This window comes from Moschus berezovskii, chromosome 1, assembly GCF_049115385.1.
Source record: "Moschus berezovskii isolate FMDL1 chromosome 1, NW_MosBer_1.0, whole genome shotgun sequence".
NCBI classification, from domain to species: Eukaryota; Metazoa; Chordata; class Mammalia; order Artiodactyla; family Moschidae; genus Moschus; species Moschus berezovskii.
The window spans coordinates 113,765,263-113,782,288 of NC_142460.1; the positions used below are offsets into that span (position 1 = coordinate 113,765,263).

At 35.9% G+C, this 17,026-nt stretch overlaps 1 protein-coding gene across 4 annotated transcripts in view; it reads right to left on the minus strand.

Annotated features, from left to right (window-relative positions):
• Nucleotides 1-277: 277 nt before the first annotated feature.
• Nucleotides 278-17,026, minus strand: part of NAALADL2 (N-acetylated alpha-linked acidic dipeptidase like 2) — a 1,658,577-nt gene continuing 1,641,828 nt past the window's right edge. For all 4 annotated transcript variants that reach the window (XM_088839027.1, XM_088839030.1, XM_088839024.1 and 1 more), the window contains one exon: nucleotides 278-7,727. In XM_088839027.1, the coding sequence (XP_088695153.1) occupies nucleotides 7,529-7,727 (199 nt within the window). In that variant the 3' untranslated portion in view covers nucleotides 278-7,528. The remainder of the gene's footprint in view (nucleotides 7,728-17,026) is intronic.

A 17,026-nucleotide genomic window follows, 5' to 3' on the forward strand; every position in this document is an offset into this window, starting at 1 on the left:
GAACTGACTCATCTGAAAAGATCTGATGCTGGGAAATATTGAAGGTGGGAGGAGAAGGGGATGACAGGATGAGATGGTTGGATGGCATCACTGACTCAATGAACATGAGTTTGAGTCAACTCTGGGAGTTAGTGATGAACAAGGAAGCCTGGTGTGCTGCAGTCCACAGGGTCACAAAGAGTTGGACACAACTGAGCGACTGAACTGAAAGATAATTCATTAGTAATACTAACAACTAATTCATTTTGTATACTTATAACAGAACACAATATAACAATGATTTTCACCTGTATTTAATATTTGTAAATGGGCATTTTAAATATTACTGGGTCACTGCACATACATATTACATTTATGAATCAGAAAATATTCTTTAAAGGATGCCTTCTTTTCATAATATTCAACTATGTGCAAATATTTAAACAACTAAATATAAAATATTCACCTGTATTCTTAATGGACGTGATATACTAATCCATTTTTTTGTCATTCCAATCACAACATACTTTTCTAAGTAAACCATATATCAAGTCGTGTGAATAGTACATAAAATGTTGTAAAATAAAATCACAATTGGGTTAAATATAAAAAGCACTAGATTCTTGGTGGACATCCACATATTATAGAAATTAGGCATTCAACCCTATATAGTAATTAAGAAACTAGAGACACAAGCCTCTAAATCAATCTTTCAAAATCAGTCACAACAAAGACACTAACAATGAATTTCTTTACAATGAAAACATTTCCAAATCAGAGATGTAATCTATTTTGAACAATACTGAACACTGTTAACAGTTCAGTGCAATTTAATAATTGGGACACCCTTTGAGACAGATTTATTTTTTAATCAAACAAATTTAAATGAAGAAATTGTGCTCCAATTTTACCCAAAGTTAATTTCTAAATCTTTATAAATCTTCTGCTTATCACCATTCTTTTAGGGCTATATTTTTTATTTATTTTTATTATACAATTAAGAAATTTTACTCATTATAAAATTTCATATATCTAAATGTTGCTATACTGCTGACATGGCTAAAATTATTTCATGTTCCATCTGAACATTCCAAACACATATGAAGCTATCATCAATGATGTGCTGATTTTTCTAGATGTCTATAAAAGCAAATTAGCCCTTCAAAGTGTCTTAGAAAGCTTTTTTTCCCTTTCTGAATACAACTGCATTCATATTCTACAAGTAGCAAGTCTGAATATGTGGGAAATATTTGCCATTAAACCTTCCTATGTGAAATGTAAATACAAAATCACCTAATAGAGTCCTATCTCAGCTTCTAGATCAAATTATGTATAACATCTTTGGAATATAATAATGTGAGCTACACTTAACCATCTGGGCACTTTGTTTCCTGCAGACAAATTGCAATGGTGTAGTAAAATATGTTGTTTCTTATTAAACGGGTATGACAAACTTGTTTTTACAGAGCAATAGCATTTTCTCTTTCAGAATAAGGTGGTCACTTGCAGCAGCTTGATATAAAGGTAGACAAGTCAACGTTAATAAAATACTATCACATATACTGAAAGCACGATTTAACAATGGCTAACAATTTCAAAAGATAAAACACTCCAAGGAGTGTCCACCTGTGTTATTATTATGTTGAATAAATAGTCTTGAACAAGTTAGAGAGTTAAACTTACTGAGCAGGCCAGATAATTAAATAATTACATATTTTTATTGAAAAAATGATGTAGTGCATTAAAATAGAGACTCTAACTTCATTTCTCTAGCTAAGCTTCTGTTCCAATGCCAAGTTTGTACTTTAATTAGAACAAAAGATCAACATTAACTTCAATACAACATAATAATCCATGATAATGATTGTATATTAATCTCTTGAGCTTGCTGGAATATAGCACATGACATATGGCATGGTACAGGCACCTGTGTGATCCTTTTGGGACTGAGGTGGTACATATTAATTAGCCCCTGGAAAATAAAATCTTCTTTCTTCTGAGAAAAGCTATTTCAGTGCTTATTGGCTTAAGACATCAAAGGGATTCGAAAGAATTTTGTTAGGTTCTGCCTACACTTGTTAGAGCTTTGTCTAGATGTAGGCTCTGCATCTAGAATCAACTGCGATTAACTGAGTTAATTCTTGACAGAGCCTGCTTAAGAAATTAGAGTAGTCATACATTTCTTTGGCCTGGAAGATTGTATTTTGTCTAAAAAAAATCAAAATTGCCATTTTGGTTACACAAAACTGCACAACTATTTTAATTCAAATACAAAATAATCTAACCAGAACATATTAAAATTTGAAGTAGCTTTTTCTTGAATTCTACCTGAAAGTGCCTCAGTTTAATCCTCTGCCTTGTAAATTCAGATACCATCTAAGTATGGGATTCTAAATATCTTTAGACATCTCACAGTCAGCCAACTCTGAAGATTCTTGATGGTCCCAGGAATGCTCAAGGAACGTCAATGTACATCTTTGAAGGATAATGGAAAGGAATTATGGAAATAAAATTCTGGCTGATTAACAGATAAATGTACATTGAAAAGATTATATACTAAAATTACTTTCTCATAGTTAAAAAAAAAAAAAAGCCTAATCCCATTGCTACAGTATATCTAAAAAGGGAAAACAGAACTGAGTGAACATTGTGGTGACCAAAATAGTCTACGTTTAAAAATTTTCTTTCGCAACTCCTCTTTTAAATTTACCTCACTTGAAATTCTAAACTGCATAAAATATCCCACTTAACTGAAAAGTATTTACACTTGATGGGGTGCTTAAAACTCTTGGAAGTTTAAGTTCTTTCCAAACAGCAGTTCTAATAAGTCTTTTTTAAGCTAGCAATATAAACTCATGCAAGAAATACAAATTTACTAGTGCACCTAGGCAGAATATTTCTTTGCTCAAATATCACATGTCTATTTTTTCTCCTATGTTGCATCCATGCTCCTGTAATGGAACTGTTAGGTTGCTGATCTATCTTTTGGAATGTATAGACCCATTTGCCTTCCACTCAACACATGGATTGGCAGTTTAAAATATAATTCTATCGAGGGAATTTGTAGTTAAGGCACATTTAAATGGTCCTTTAAACCAATGAGATGACAATGCAATATCAATGAAAAAGTTTAGTGTTTGGAGTAATTAATCATACATATCACAGAATGTCTCATGGGAACACTTTTGGCTAGGTCTACCAATTATGAAAATAGTTTTTCTTTTGAGGCAAAGATGCTGATTCATCACTGGACACATGGTAATAAATCATTTTATTTTCATAACACCTATCTTTGCGATGGAGAAACCTATTGTATGCTATACACTTTTAAAGTACATGTAATTTAAAATACATGTAATTTGAAAAGTCAATTAGTTATTCTGAGTTTTAAGTATGATATAAAACTAAGGTTGTAAGTCCCAGCACTTGGTCTTCCCCCCTCCCCCAGTGAAGGTATATAGACATTTTAAGGAAGAAATTATGAGACATGTAGCTTCTGGTCTTATTTTTCATCAAGTTGTCATGATATTCTGCAATGTAGACTTATTTTTGTGCTCTTATTTACCTACTTATTTTTGTGCTCTTATTTACTTATCTTCTGATTTACCTACATATGTCCACCATTGTTGGGGTGGGCTACCATCATGAGGAATAATGTTGTTGGTTTCTTCAGACTCCTTAGTTCAACCAGTGAAGTGGCAGATGATATAGTCTGATCAGCTGTGCAGTAATACATTAAAATTTTCAATAATGTCACTTTCTGTAACTGATTCTTAACTTTCTCTGGCACCTATCATGAAGAGCACAGGTCTGGACCCCAGGGGGCCCAGCAGAGACACATACATCAATCATCTTTATTAACTATGGAACTTTGGGCAGTCACTCAACTAAATTTCCTCATCTTTTAAAATAAGTTGGCATGAGGAGTCAATTAAAAAAAATACATTAAATTGAGAAACGTGCCTGACTTGTAGCAGGCACAGACTTAGCTGCATCTGGGTCCTTCTTTGAGAAATACAATGGTTACTCACTCTCTCTTTCTTTAAAATGCCATTATTAGCAAAGTGACAGGTATCTCTTTTTATTGTGACCCTTCAATTTTTTTAGTATGTTGCCACATGATGTTTTCTCAGGAGGACCCAGGATTATTAATGTAGATGAGAAATAATTAAGCATAAAGATCATTTGGGAAATCTTGCTAAAAATATAGATTCCTAGGCTCCCTTCCCCAAAAACCACATTTTGAGAAATACAGATTTAAACTGCCAATTTAAGATAGGGGGAAATGCTCTCTTATAAAAGTGTTTTGCTTAATACCCTCCTTCCTGAGCACTTGTATCATGTAGAGACTCTCTCTACCTCCCCACAAGTACACAGGCTTGTGCCCTATGCATGAACTCCCTGGGACAGTTCTACTTAGGTATATTGAGAGAATGAACTAGTCCCTAATTGAAAAAACAGTGCTTCCAGTCCATCCAGCATCTGATATAATGACTAGATACCTAGAATATACTAGAAAAGACCATTTAGAACTCTGTTATATGAGAAAACAAACAAGCTTAAATTTTAGCAGCTCTTCTGCTACTAACTAAAACTGCTGCTGCTGCTGCTGCTAAGTCACTTCAGTCGTGTCCGACTCTGTGTGACCCCATAGACGGTAGCCCACCAGGCTCCGCCGTCTCTGGGATTCTCCAGGCAAAAACACTGGAGTGGGTTGCCATTTCCTTCTCCAATGCATGAAACTGACTCTACCCCAATTCTTTGACCACTTTGTCTGCAGTTACTGCAGGGGTGCTGATGCTTTCCCTGACTGAAGGTAATATTCTCAGACTTGAATCAGAATGTCTTGGGCTTTCTTTTGACTCTGGAATCTGTACTTTTTCACAAAGAGCGGTATTCCAGGTGTACCCTGACTGAACCCAAATTGCAGTGGTTCACATCTGCCACCTTTTCTTGGGGGAATAATTATTTATGATTCATTGTGGACTGGCACAATGCTATGTATGAAGGGTGGTGAGCAGTACTAGGCATCCAGATATATCAGCAACGATTTAACCTAACTACTGATTCATTGAAAATACTTGTTAATAACTTGCATAGAATTTTATTTACTTGGATCATTAGGGAAAAGTTTAAATGATATAAATTTCAAGGAACCCTGAGGTAATCAGACTATAGCAGTAACGTTAAGAGGTTTGTTTCAGTCAAAGATGAGCAGCATTTATAGAATTGGTGGATGTCTGTTTCAACTATAATTCAGTTTCTTCACATCATCTCTTAAATAGGCTAATAAAAACATGTTGGTCCATAGTTAACTTCAATTTCTAAGTATCAAATATTATATGATTTAGAAGTAATAAGTACAGAACATTGAAACTTTGATCTGTGCAGTGTGGGTTAGCAAAATACACAATCTTTCAACAAAAATGTGAAAACACAAATATTCATGTTCTCAACACTATTGCAGTCTAAAGGAGTGAATTTAGTTATGATTTTGTTCTAAAATGATAAACTACCAAATCAATAATTATTTGTCTTTGTTTTAAATCCAGCTCCAAAAGAAAAATTAAAATGAACACACTAAAACTTGATTCACTATTTTTGATCCTTTGGTATAGGGATTCTTTTTTACTTTACAATATTGTATTGGTTTCTATTATTTGACCTGACACAAATCTGTATGTATATTCCTCCTGCCTCTTTTCTTTTCTGTGGAAGGAGAGAGCCACGGACACCAAGGAATGTGGGAGTTTGGTTCTTTAGCCCCTTCCTGTAGCCACTTTTCAACATGGCAAATACTTTCAGACAAACACGTGCATTGGTTAGAAATATATGTTGTAAGGTAGTTTCCTTTCTTATGTAAAATATGTGCACACAAGCAATTCACTGAAACTGAGTTTCTGCTTGAATTATCTAGCTAATTGCTTCAATTCTCTTCTTTGCCTTGAGCATATAAACATTACTTATAGTAAGAACAGCTGACCCTTATAAATCAATTAATCAATGCTGACTAATTCTTTCCCTTTAACTTCAGTTTTCCGTTAAGATTAGGTGTATGTTCATTCATACACAGCAAAGATTTAGACCTATAGGCACTACTTGTGAAGTTGCTCTGGAGGTGTGTGATAGGGACATGTGTTTGAATGTTGTGTAAGAGAAAAAATAATCCACATGAAATATTCTGAAGATATGCTTCCTAAGAGAAATTGCTTTATCCAGTACTAAATCAATTTCTAAAGGTAAGCTCAGAGTTTAAACACTTAATGGAATTCTGTGGTTTGGTGGAATAGTGGATACTAAGGCCATTCAATGGCCTTAGTGTGAAAAGCTTCATTTTCAACATGAGAGAACTGAAGCATGGGAAAGATACACTCTTAAAGTAATACAGTATTTTCTGCCTAAAAGTAGAAGCATGAATATATTATGTGTTGGTGTCTCAATCACAAGTAAGGATAGAGAAGGAAGAAAAAGTTTTTTCACAGAATTAAGGAGCCTTTTTGTTGATCAAAACAACTATTTCATTCATCAGAAGTCCTTTTTGTCAGTGGCAGAAATAGCAATTTGATACTTTTTAAGATATTTTGAGTTTTCAAAGAGAAACTTTGCTACTTTCCTGTGGATATGATATGGTATTCTGAGAAAACTGCCTTTCAGCAAGGAGTTTCAGAAAAGATACATGAATGAGGAGCAAAGTGAGATCCTTTCATTTTAGAGTAGCTCTATTTCAGTGCTTCCTACAGAAACAATACAGGAAGAAATACATATTTTCTCCCTCATAAGACATGTATCACTCCCAAAATTTTTACAAAATCAACTGATACAAATTAGGGGTTTCAAAGCTAGTCACCTTATAAGTGGTTAGGAAAAAAAATTACAATTAAATTGCTCTGTGCAGCTTCCTTGTGATTTTCCCCTGGAATGTTTATGGCTCTTTTTTTTTTTTAATTAATACTTAAAAAATACATTTTCATAACCAGTGTATTACTACATCTAGTTGTGTTATAAACAGGCACTTCATTTCATAAAATTGACACATTCAAAGTGGTTTTTGTCAACCAATCACACAGTCAGAATACTTGTTGTTCATATTGAATGTTTGATAGTAAAAGTTAATCTGAAACCATATCAACTGTCCATTTCTATTACAGAAGGTAGGTCATTAAAGTTCTAACATAGGGAATCATTTCTATTCCTACATGTTTTATCCATAGGAACAAAGATTGTCCAGAACTTCTTGGAAATTTTTTTCCCCAAATATTTTATATATATATATATAGAAAAATACAGCAGATTTCTTTTTAATAGATAAATCTTAAGTATTATTTTCAATATCTTGCTTTTACATAATCAGAAATCTAGATATAAGAAAAATATTAAATGTGCAAAATGCTCTTTTTACATGTACATCAAAAAATACAAAGAACAATAGCTTTATACTTATATAAAAAGCCACTAAGGGGAAAAAGTCTTCCATGTCAGAAAATCTGGTGAGATTAGAGCTTTTGCTTGAGGAATTGTAAACAAACGTTTTAAAATGCTGAGAGTTTTCTCAGTTCTTTCCAACTAAGACACTCTCGAACACATCAAGTCCCGCTTTGAAGTAAACCTGAGCTGCATTAATGCTGTTCAACACCTCTGACAGGGCTTCTTCAAGGGTCTCATTTGATGCAAGTGACTTGCAGTGCTCCCAAGCTTCCAGGAGTATTGAAAATTGGCTTGTCTTCCCATCAAGGTGGTATAGGATATTTCTGGAAAAAAAAAAACAAAACCCACAGAATGAGTAGATGTTTTAGGCACCATGCTATTTTTGTATCAAACATTGTAAAAAATATTTCAAGAAACAGTGATGTTTTAAATAAATGAAATATAAGAATACAATATTATCATTTTGAGACCACTATTGAAGGAATGGATTTAGACATTGATCATCAAAATTTCCCTCTAGTGACGAGAGATATGGAACTAGACACTATGTACCTCCTGATGGAAGTACAAAATACTATCAATGAAATAAACTAATTTTGCTAAAAAAGAAATATGAAAAAAAAAACCACTGAATCTGATGAAACTTCTAAATCTAATTGCTCATAAACACAAGGGACAGAAAATATAAAAATAATACTGCAGTGTGTCATCAGCAAAATACTGTGAGAAACTCTCTAGGACAAATGGCCCAGTTTATTCAATGACCAAATTAGTGACAAAGGAACTGCTAGACCAGGGTTTCTCAGCTTTTCACTATTGACATTTGTTGGGGGTGGGGGCTGAGGTAAATAATTCTTTATTGTGGCAGTGGTCCTGTGCATTGAAGGATATTTAGCAGTATCCCTGACCTCTACTCATTGGGTACCAGTAACACCCCTCCTGTAGTTATCGCAGATAGTTTGAACTACTATACCAGAATACCATCGACTGTGTGGCTTAAACAATAAGCATTTTTCACAGTTCTGAAAGCTAATGCCAAGATCAGCCTGCCAGTATAAACAGATTGTTGGTGAGGGGCCTCCTCCTAGTTATATTCTACCATGGCCTATTGCATGCACACAAAGGGATCCCAAGTCTTCTCTTCTTTTTGTAAGGGCTTTAATCCCATAATGAGGGCCCCACCTGTATAACCAAACCAAGCTGAATTACTCCCCAAAGGCCCATCTCCAAAATATAGTCCATTGAGGTTAGGATTTTAATGCATATCTTTATATTGGGAGAACACAAACATTCAGTTCATAGCTGTTGTACAAATCAAAAATATCTCCAGACTGCCAAAATTGTCCCTTACAAGGCAAAATTGCCCCCAGTTGAAAGCTGTTGCTTTAGATTAAAAGAAACATCAACCTATGCAGTATAGTACAGATTTTCTAGGTCTTTATTCAAACAATTTTGAAAATGAGAAGTAGTATAAAATTGAATGCTAATTAAGGATTTGGTAATATTAAGAAACAATATTTTAGGTATGATAATGATATTATCAGTATATTTTCAAAGTGTTCTTAACTTCTAGAAATACATACAGTAATATTTGTGAATGAAAAGTTACTACATTTAAAATTTGCTTCTAAATATTTGGAAGGAAAAAAGGAGAGTGGAGCTATGGACATCACAGGTAGAATAAGATTGATCATTAGCTAATAATTGTTGAAATGGGTAATGTATTCATTATCCTGTTCTCTTTCTTTGTATGTGTTTGACATTTAGAATATCTTCTCATAAGTGTAGAATATGTAATATGATGGTGCTTTGAAATTTATCCAAATATCTGAGAAACAGGTATATGGCCTTGGGCAAGTCTAAAGAGATTCCTTTTATTAGTTGATAAGTAGAAAGAGATACATTTTGGTAGAAAGGAATGGATTATTGCATCATTTGACTTATTTCCAACCAAAACTATCTGAGCTAGCTGAAATTCCATGCTCTAATAAGAGAGGCAAATATATAAATAATTAAAATAAGGTCATTAATCGTCATGCTATAAATATAAAGTCTAGTGGTAACAGATGAAGGTTTGCCACTGGCAAAGTTTATCATGGAGAACATTTCATCTTAAAGGATGACGGGAACTACCAGCTATAAGGGCAAAAGAAAGGAAATAATCTAGAAAGTGGATACAACACCCTATGCAGGAGGAATGAGCACATGCAGAGGCATATATTTATAAAACAGCTTACTATTCTTAGTAGATCAGTGCCAGTGCTGCTGTATGATCAGAGCACAAGGCCAGGGTGGGCAGCTATAGAAGAGTTGGGAGAGCAAGCCATTGGCCACATCATACCAGGCCTTCCATATCAAGCTAAGGAGGTTATACTTTTTCTTAGGGGCAGTAGGAAACTAATGAAAGTTTTTAAGAAAGAAAGAAAGATTATTTGACTTTATTTTGGTATAGTTACTTTGGTTGTGATACAAAACCTAGAGAACCACTTACACCAGATGAGAAGTGAACAAAGATGTCAGTGACGCTAGTGGTAAAGAATCCACCTGCCAATGAAGGAGACACAAGGGATGCAGGTTTGATTCTTGGATCAGAAAGACCGCCTGGAGAAGGAAATGGCAACCCATTCCAGTATTCGTGCCTGAGAAATTCCATGGTCAGAAAAGCCAGATGGACTACAGTCCGTGGGGTAGCAAAGAGTCAGACATGATTGATCAATGGAGCAAGGATGCATAGTTAAGTTTGAGAAGATGGAGAAAGGGCCACAGCATAAGATTTCGTTAATTTATAATTATCCCTAGTACTGACCTAGTGGAGAAGGGATAGGCTACTCACTCCAGTATTCTTGGGCGTCCCTTGTGGCTCAGCAGCTAAAGAATCCTCCTGCAATGTAGGAGACCTGGGTTCAATCCCTAGGTTGGGAAGATCCCCTGGAGAAGGGAAAGGCTACCTACTCCAGTATTCTGGCCTGGAGAATTCCATGGACTGTATAGTCCATGTGGTCACAAAGAGTCAAACATGACTGAGCGACTTTCACTCACTAGCACTGACCTCAGTTTTAAATAGAATTCTGGATCATTGTTTCCTAGCTTATCGAATCCACTACTTGAGCCTCTCCTGAACTTCATGAGCTCAATAATGAAGCCTGTAATGTCAGTGTAAACTACATCAATTAGGTTATTTGCATTCTCCCATACTCTGGTGGTGAATGGACATTCAGTTCAGTACAGTTCAGTCGCTCAGTCGTGTCTGACTCTTTACAACCCCATGAATCACAGCACACCAGGCCTCCCTGTCCATCACCGACACCCAGAGTTCACTCAAACTCAAGTCCATCGAGTTGGTGATGCCATCCAGCCATCTCATTCTCTGTCGTCCCCTTCTCCTCCCACCCCCAATTCTTCCTAGCATCAGAGTCTTTTCTAGTGAGTCAACTTGTTGCATGAGGTGGCCAAAGTATTGAGTTTCAGCTTTAGCATCAGTCCTTCCAATGAACACCCAGGATTGATCTCCTTTAGAATGGACTGGTTGGATCTCCTTGCAATCCAAGGGACTCTCAAGAGTCTTCTCCAGCACCACAGTTCAAAAGCATCAATTCTTCGGCGATCAGCTTTCTTCACAGTCCAACTCTCACATCCGTACATGACCACTGGAAAAACCATAGCCTTGACTAGACGGACATTTGTTGGCAAAGTAATGTCTCTGCTTTTCAAAATACTATCAAGGTTGGTCATAACTTTCCTTCCAAGGAGCAAGCGTCTTTTAATTTCATGGCTGCAATCAGCATCTGCAGTGATTCTGGAGCCCCCAAAAATAAAGTCTGTTACTGTTTCCACTCTTTCCCCATCTATTTCCCATGAAGTGATGGGACCAGATGCCATGATCTTCGTTTTCTGAATGTTGAGCTTCAAGCCAATGTTTTCATTCTCCTCTTTCACTTTCATCAAGAGGCTTTTGAGTTCCTCTTCACTTTCTGCCATAAGGGTGGTGTCATCTGCATATCTGAGGTGATTGATATTTCTCCCAGCAATCTTGATTCCAGCTTGTGCTTCTTCCAGCCCAGCGTTCCTTATGATGTACTCTGCATAGAAGTTAAATAAGCAGGTGACAATATGCAACCTTGACGTACTCCTTTTCCTATTTGGAACCAGGCTGTTGTTCCATGTCCAGTTCTAACTGTTGCTTCCTGACCTGCATACAGGTTTCTCAAGAGGCAGGTCAGGTGGTCTGGGATTCCCATCTCTTTCAGAATGTTCCACAGTTTATTGTGATCCACACAGTCAAAGGCCTTGGCATAGTCAATGAAGAAAAATACATATTTTTCTGGAACTCTCTTGCTTTTTCCATGATCCAGCGGATGTTGGCAATTTGATCTCTGGTGCCTCTGCCTTTTCTAAAACCTGCTTGAACATCTAGAAGTTCACGGTTCACATATTGCTGAAACCTGGCTTGGAGAATTTTGAGCATGACTTTACTAGCGTGTGAGATGAGTGCAATTGTGCAGTAGTTTGACCATTCTTCGGCATTGCCTTTCTTTGGGATTGGAATGAAGACTGACCTTTTCCAGTCCTGTGGCCACTGCTGAGTGTTCCAGATTTCTTGGCATATTGAGTGCAGCACTTTCACAGCATCATCTTCCAGGATTTGAAATAGCTCAACTGGAATTCCATCACCTCCACTAGCTTTGTTTGCAGTGATGCTTTCTAAGGCCCACTTGACTTCACATTCCAAGAGGTCTAGCTCTAGGTGAGTGATCACGCCATTGTGATTATCTTGGTCATGAAGATCTTTTTTGTACAGTTCTTCTGTGTATTCTTGACACCTCTTCTTAATATCTTCTGCTTCTGTTAGGTCCATACCATTTCTGTCCTTTATTGAGCCCACCTTTGCATGAAATGTTCCCTTGGTGTCTCTGATTTTCTTGAAGAGATCTCTTTTTTTCCCTCGTCTGTTGTTTTCCTCTAATTCTTTGCACTGATCACTGAGGAAGGCTTTCTTGTCTCTCCTTGTTATTCTTTGGAATTCTGCATTCAGATGCTTATATCTTTCCTTTTCTCCTTTGCTTTTCACTTCTCTTCTTTTCACAGCTATATGTAAGGCCTCCTCAGACAGCCATTTTGCTTTTTTGCATTTCTTTTCCATGGGGATGGATTGGTCCCTGTCTCCTGTACAATGTCACGAACCTCCATCCATAGTTCATCAAGTACACTCTCTATCAGATCTAGTCCCTTAAATCTATTTCTCACTTCCACTGTATAATCATAAGGGATTAGATTTAGGTCATATCTGAATAGTCTAGTGGTTTCCCCTACTTTCTTCAATTTAAGTCTGCATTTGGCAATAAGGAGTTCATAATCTGAGCCACAGTCATCTCCTGGTCTTGTTTTTGTTAACTGTATACAGCTTCTCCATCTTTGGCTGCAAAGAATATAATCAATCTGATTTCGGTGTTGACCATCTGGTGATGTCCATGTGTAGAGTCTTCTCTTGTGTTGTTGGAAGAGGGTGTTTGCTATGACCAGTGCGTTCTCTTGGCAATACTCTATTAGCCTTTGCCCTGCTTCATTCCATGCTCCAAGGCCAAATTTGCCTGTTACTCCAGGTGTTTCTTGACTTCCTACTTTTGCATTCCAGTCCCCTATAATGAAAAGGACATCTATTTTGGGTGTTAGTTCTAAAAGTCTTGTAGGTCTTCATAGAACCTTTCAACTTCGGCTTCTTCACCGTTACTGGTTGGGGCATAGGCTTGGCTTACTGTAATACTGAATAGTTTGCCTTGGAAACAAACAGAAATCATTCTGTATTTTTTAAGATTGCATCCAAGTACTGCATTTCAGGCTCTTTTGTTGACCATGATGGCTACTCCATTTCTTCTAAGGGATTCCTGCCCACAGTAGTAGATGTTTTGGTCATCTGAATTAAATTCACCCATTCCAGTCCATTTTAGTTCACTGATTCATAGAATGTCTATGTTCACTCTTGCCATCTCCTGTTTGACCACTTCCAATTTGCCTTGATTTATGGACCTAACATTCCAGGTTCCTATGCAATATTGCTCTTTATAGCATTGGACCTTGCTTCTATCATCAGTCACATCCACAACAGGGTATTGGCTTTGCTTTGGCTCCATCCCTTCATTCTTTCTGGATTTATTTCTCTGCTGATGTCCAGTAGCATACTGGGCACCTACCGACCTGGGGAATTCCTCATTCAGTATCCTATCATTTTGCCTTTTGATACTGTTCATGGGGTTCTCAAGGCAAGTATACTGAAGTGGTTTGCCATTCCCTTCTCCAGTGGACCATACGGATGAACATTGAATGGACATTGAAATCTGTTTAATCACTCATGGCAGAACCCTGCAAGTTATCTCTTTTCCTTAAGTATCCAACTGGTTTCTTTTTTTTTTTAATTATTTCTATTGGAGGCTAATTATTTTACAATATTATATTTGTTGGTTTTGTCATACATTGACATGAATCCGCCCCGGATGTACATGAGTTCCCCCTCCCGAACCCCCCTCCCACCTCCCTCATCCTCTTATCCTCCCTCTTGGTCATCCCCACATTCCAGCCCCGAGCATCCTGTAAGATGCATCAACCCTGAACTGGCGATTCGTTTCACATATGATAATATACATGTTTCAATGCCATTCTCCCAAACCATCCCACCCTCACCCTCTCCCACAGAGTCCCAAAGACTGTTCTATACATCTGTGTCTCTTTTGCTGTCTCATATACAGGGTTATCATTTCCATCTTTCTAAATTCCATATATATGCGTTAGTATATTGTATTGGTGTTTTTTTCTTTCTGGCTTACTTCACTCTGTATAATAGGCTCTAGTTTCATCCACCTCATTAGAACTGGTTCAAATCCATTCTTTTTTAATGGCTGAGTAATACTCCATTGTGTATATGTACCAAAACTTTCTTATCCATTCGTCTGCAAAAAATGCTCCAACTGGTTTCTGAAGATACTCACTCTTCCATCTTTTTCATGTCTTTGTGTCTCTGTTATTGGGTCCTGATCCCAATATTTTCCAGGATAGATTATGATATCATTCCTTTACATGTTTGAGTTGAGAAATATGTTACTTTATCAAGTCTACATATGTTACTTTATCAAGACCAACCTAGACAGCTTATTAAAAAACAGAGACATTACTTTGCCAGCAAAGGTCTCGCTAGTCAAAGTTATGGTTTTTCCAGTAGTCATGTATGAATATGAGAGTTGAACTATTGAGAAAGCTGAGCACTGAAGAATTGATGCTTTTGAACTGTGGTGTTGGTAAAGACTCTTGAGAGTCCCTTGGACTTCAAGGAGATTCCACCAATCCATCCTAAAGGAAATCAGTCCTGAATATTCACTGGAAGGATGGATGCTGAAGCTGAAACTTCAGTACTTTGGCCACTTGATGCGAAGAGTTGACTCTTTCACTCCTCTTTCACCCTCATCAAGAGGCTCTTTAGTTCCTCTTCACTTTCTGCCATTAGAATGGTATCATCTGCAATTCAGATGTACGTGGATGATACCATTTTGTAATAGGGAAATTTGTAGTCATAAAACTTTGTATTAAGGAACATATATTCTCCCTAGATATGGGAGGGAAAAAAAACATCTTCCAAATGGAGAGACAAGTTGGTCATGAGCAATGCTTTAGCTATGAGCTATACACTGAGGAAAATGTGGATTCAGTTTGCAAGGAGAATATTCTTTGAAACAGAGATTTCCGTCTTGCTATTTCCACAACCTTCGTAAAATTAAAGAACTTTTCAAAAGAAGCCAGTGTGCTGTGTTAAAATAATCATGTAAGAATATGTATATACATAGACATATGTATACATGTGTTTTATGTGTAAAAGTTTTTACTATATAAAACTGACAAAATAATGAAAATTAGCAAAACACCTAATGGAAGTTTCCCTAAATATTAGTTTTATATTATTAAATTGGTGGTGAGGGGGTGGCCAGAAAACCCCACTAATACAGAGGAACCTTGATACAACCATGGAATTTTCCCAGATGAAGATGAAACTGCTTCAGATAGTCATATATATTCTCCTACATGACAGAGGCTATATACAAGTTACATTTTCATGTTAACATAACATTTAATTGCCATAAAAAAAGGAGTGGGTTTTAGTGTCAGGATACCTATCAAATATTTTTAAATTCACAGTAAACCATTTAGATAGATTGATAGATAAAAATTGGTTTAGTATTTTGAGAATAAAAGTTGTTTAAAATATATTTTAATTAATCATTTTAAAAAGATTTCGAGTGAGATGGGAGTGGGGTTCAGGATGGGGAACACATGTGCACCCGGGGCAGACTCATGTCAATGTATGGCAAAACCAATACAATAATGTACCTCCAATTAAAATAAATAAATTTAAAAAAAAAGAAAAAATAAATAAAAAGTATTTGTTGTAGACAACTTATACTGCTTTACTACTAAGGGTTACTAAATTAGTATAAGAAAAATATTTTATCATCTCATTAATAGTCATAGTTTTGAATTTTCTTCCTCTACTTTATTAGTTTCATGTTTAATTATAAATCATTTAATGGCAAATATATTTCTGGAATTTAAGAGTGCAAAAATATTTTCAAAAGCTGTACCAAATACTTCCATTCCTTGAGGATACGTATACTATTCAGCATGCTGACAAAGATATTGTTATTCAGAGCTGCCCTTTAAATGAGTTGTACCATTGCAATTAATACATTATGGGAAATATGTTTAATGATTTGGGGGCTGTTATCATGAGTATTCCACATATTCAAAGCCCACTAGCATGAAATATATTCCTAAATACACATTCTATGGTTATTAAATGTTAAATGCTATTAATATTCAGTTTAGTGGTAAGATATTAATAAAACATGCTCATAAAGGTTATAGGATTAATCCCTCAATGACAGTTCATTTAAGCATGAGCACAATCTCTAATATATTTACATAAAACTTCAGCCATAACTAGTATAAAATATTGAGAAGAGAGATAATGTGGAAGAATAAAAATACATCCTAGAAAAAATGTTTAGGTATAAGCACAACACATACAATCACTGTATTTTTTAAAAAAACTGGAAAGCAATACATATAATTCTTAAAGACCAATGCAATGGAATCTGCGATGTGCCAACATTTGCTTTTTTCTAACTCGTAAACAACTCAGTAATACTTTTATAATGACTGTAAACAAGCCGTGTGCATAGAAATGGGTCCTTTTTGGTCTGTGAATTTTCTACAAGGAGCTAAACACACTTTCCATGTGCTACATGATTCAAGTAGTAGGCTGTGGCAAGCTATTATGTAAGATAAACACTCATATCCATTTCGACCCAAATTGGATACAAATCAGCTTAAAACTACAGATGCTTAGATTCTGGTTGAAGATACGTGACGAGTATTCTTTTATCATAGTTTAAGAGGGAAACTTCATTCGGGGTAGCTGCTGACTTAAGGCAATTGATCTTTATTATAGTAGAATTTATTTTTTACCTTGATAGATTGTTTTACCTTAAAAATAAATTGAGGAAAACAAAAATACCTTCTTTAAACTTTCATGAGAAGGATAATTTCACCTATTGATTTTCAGAAGCAGCTTATCTTTTTA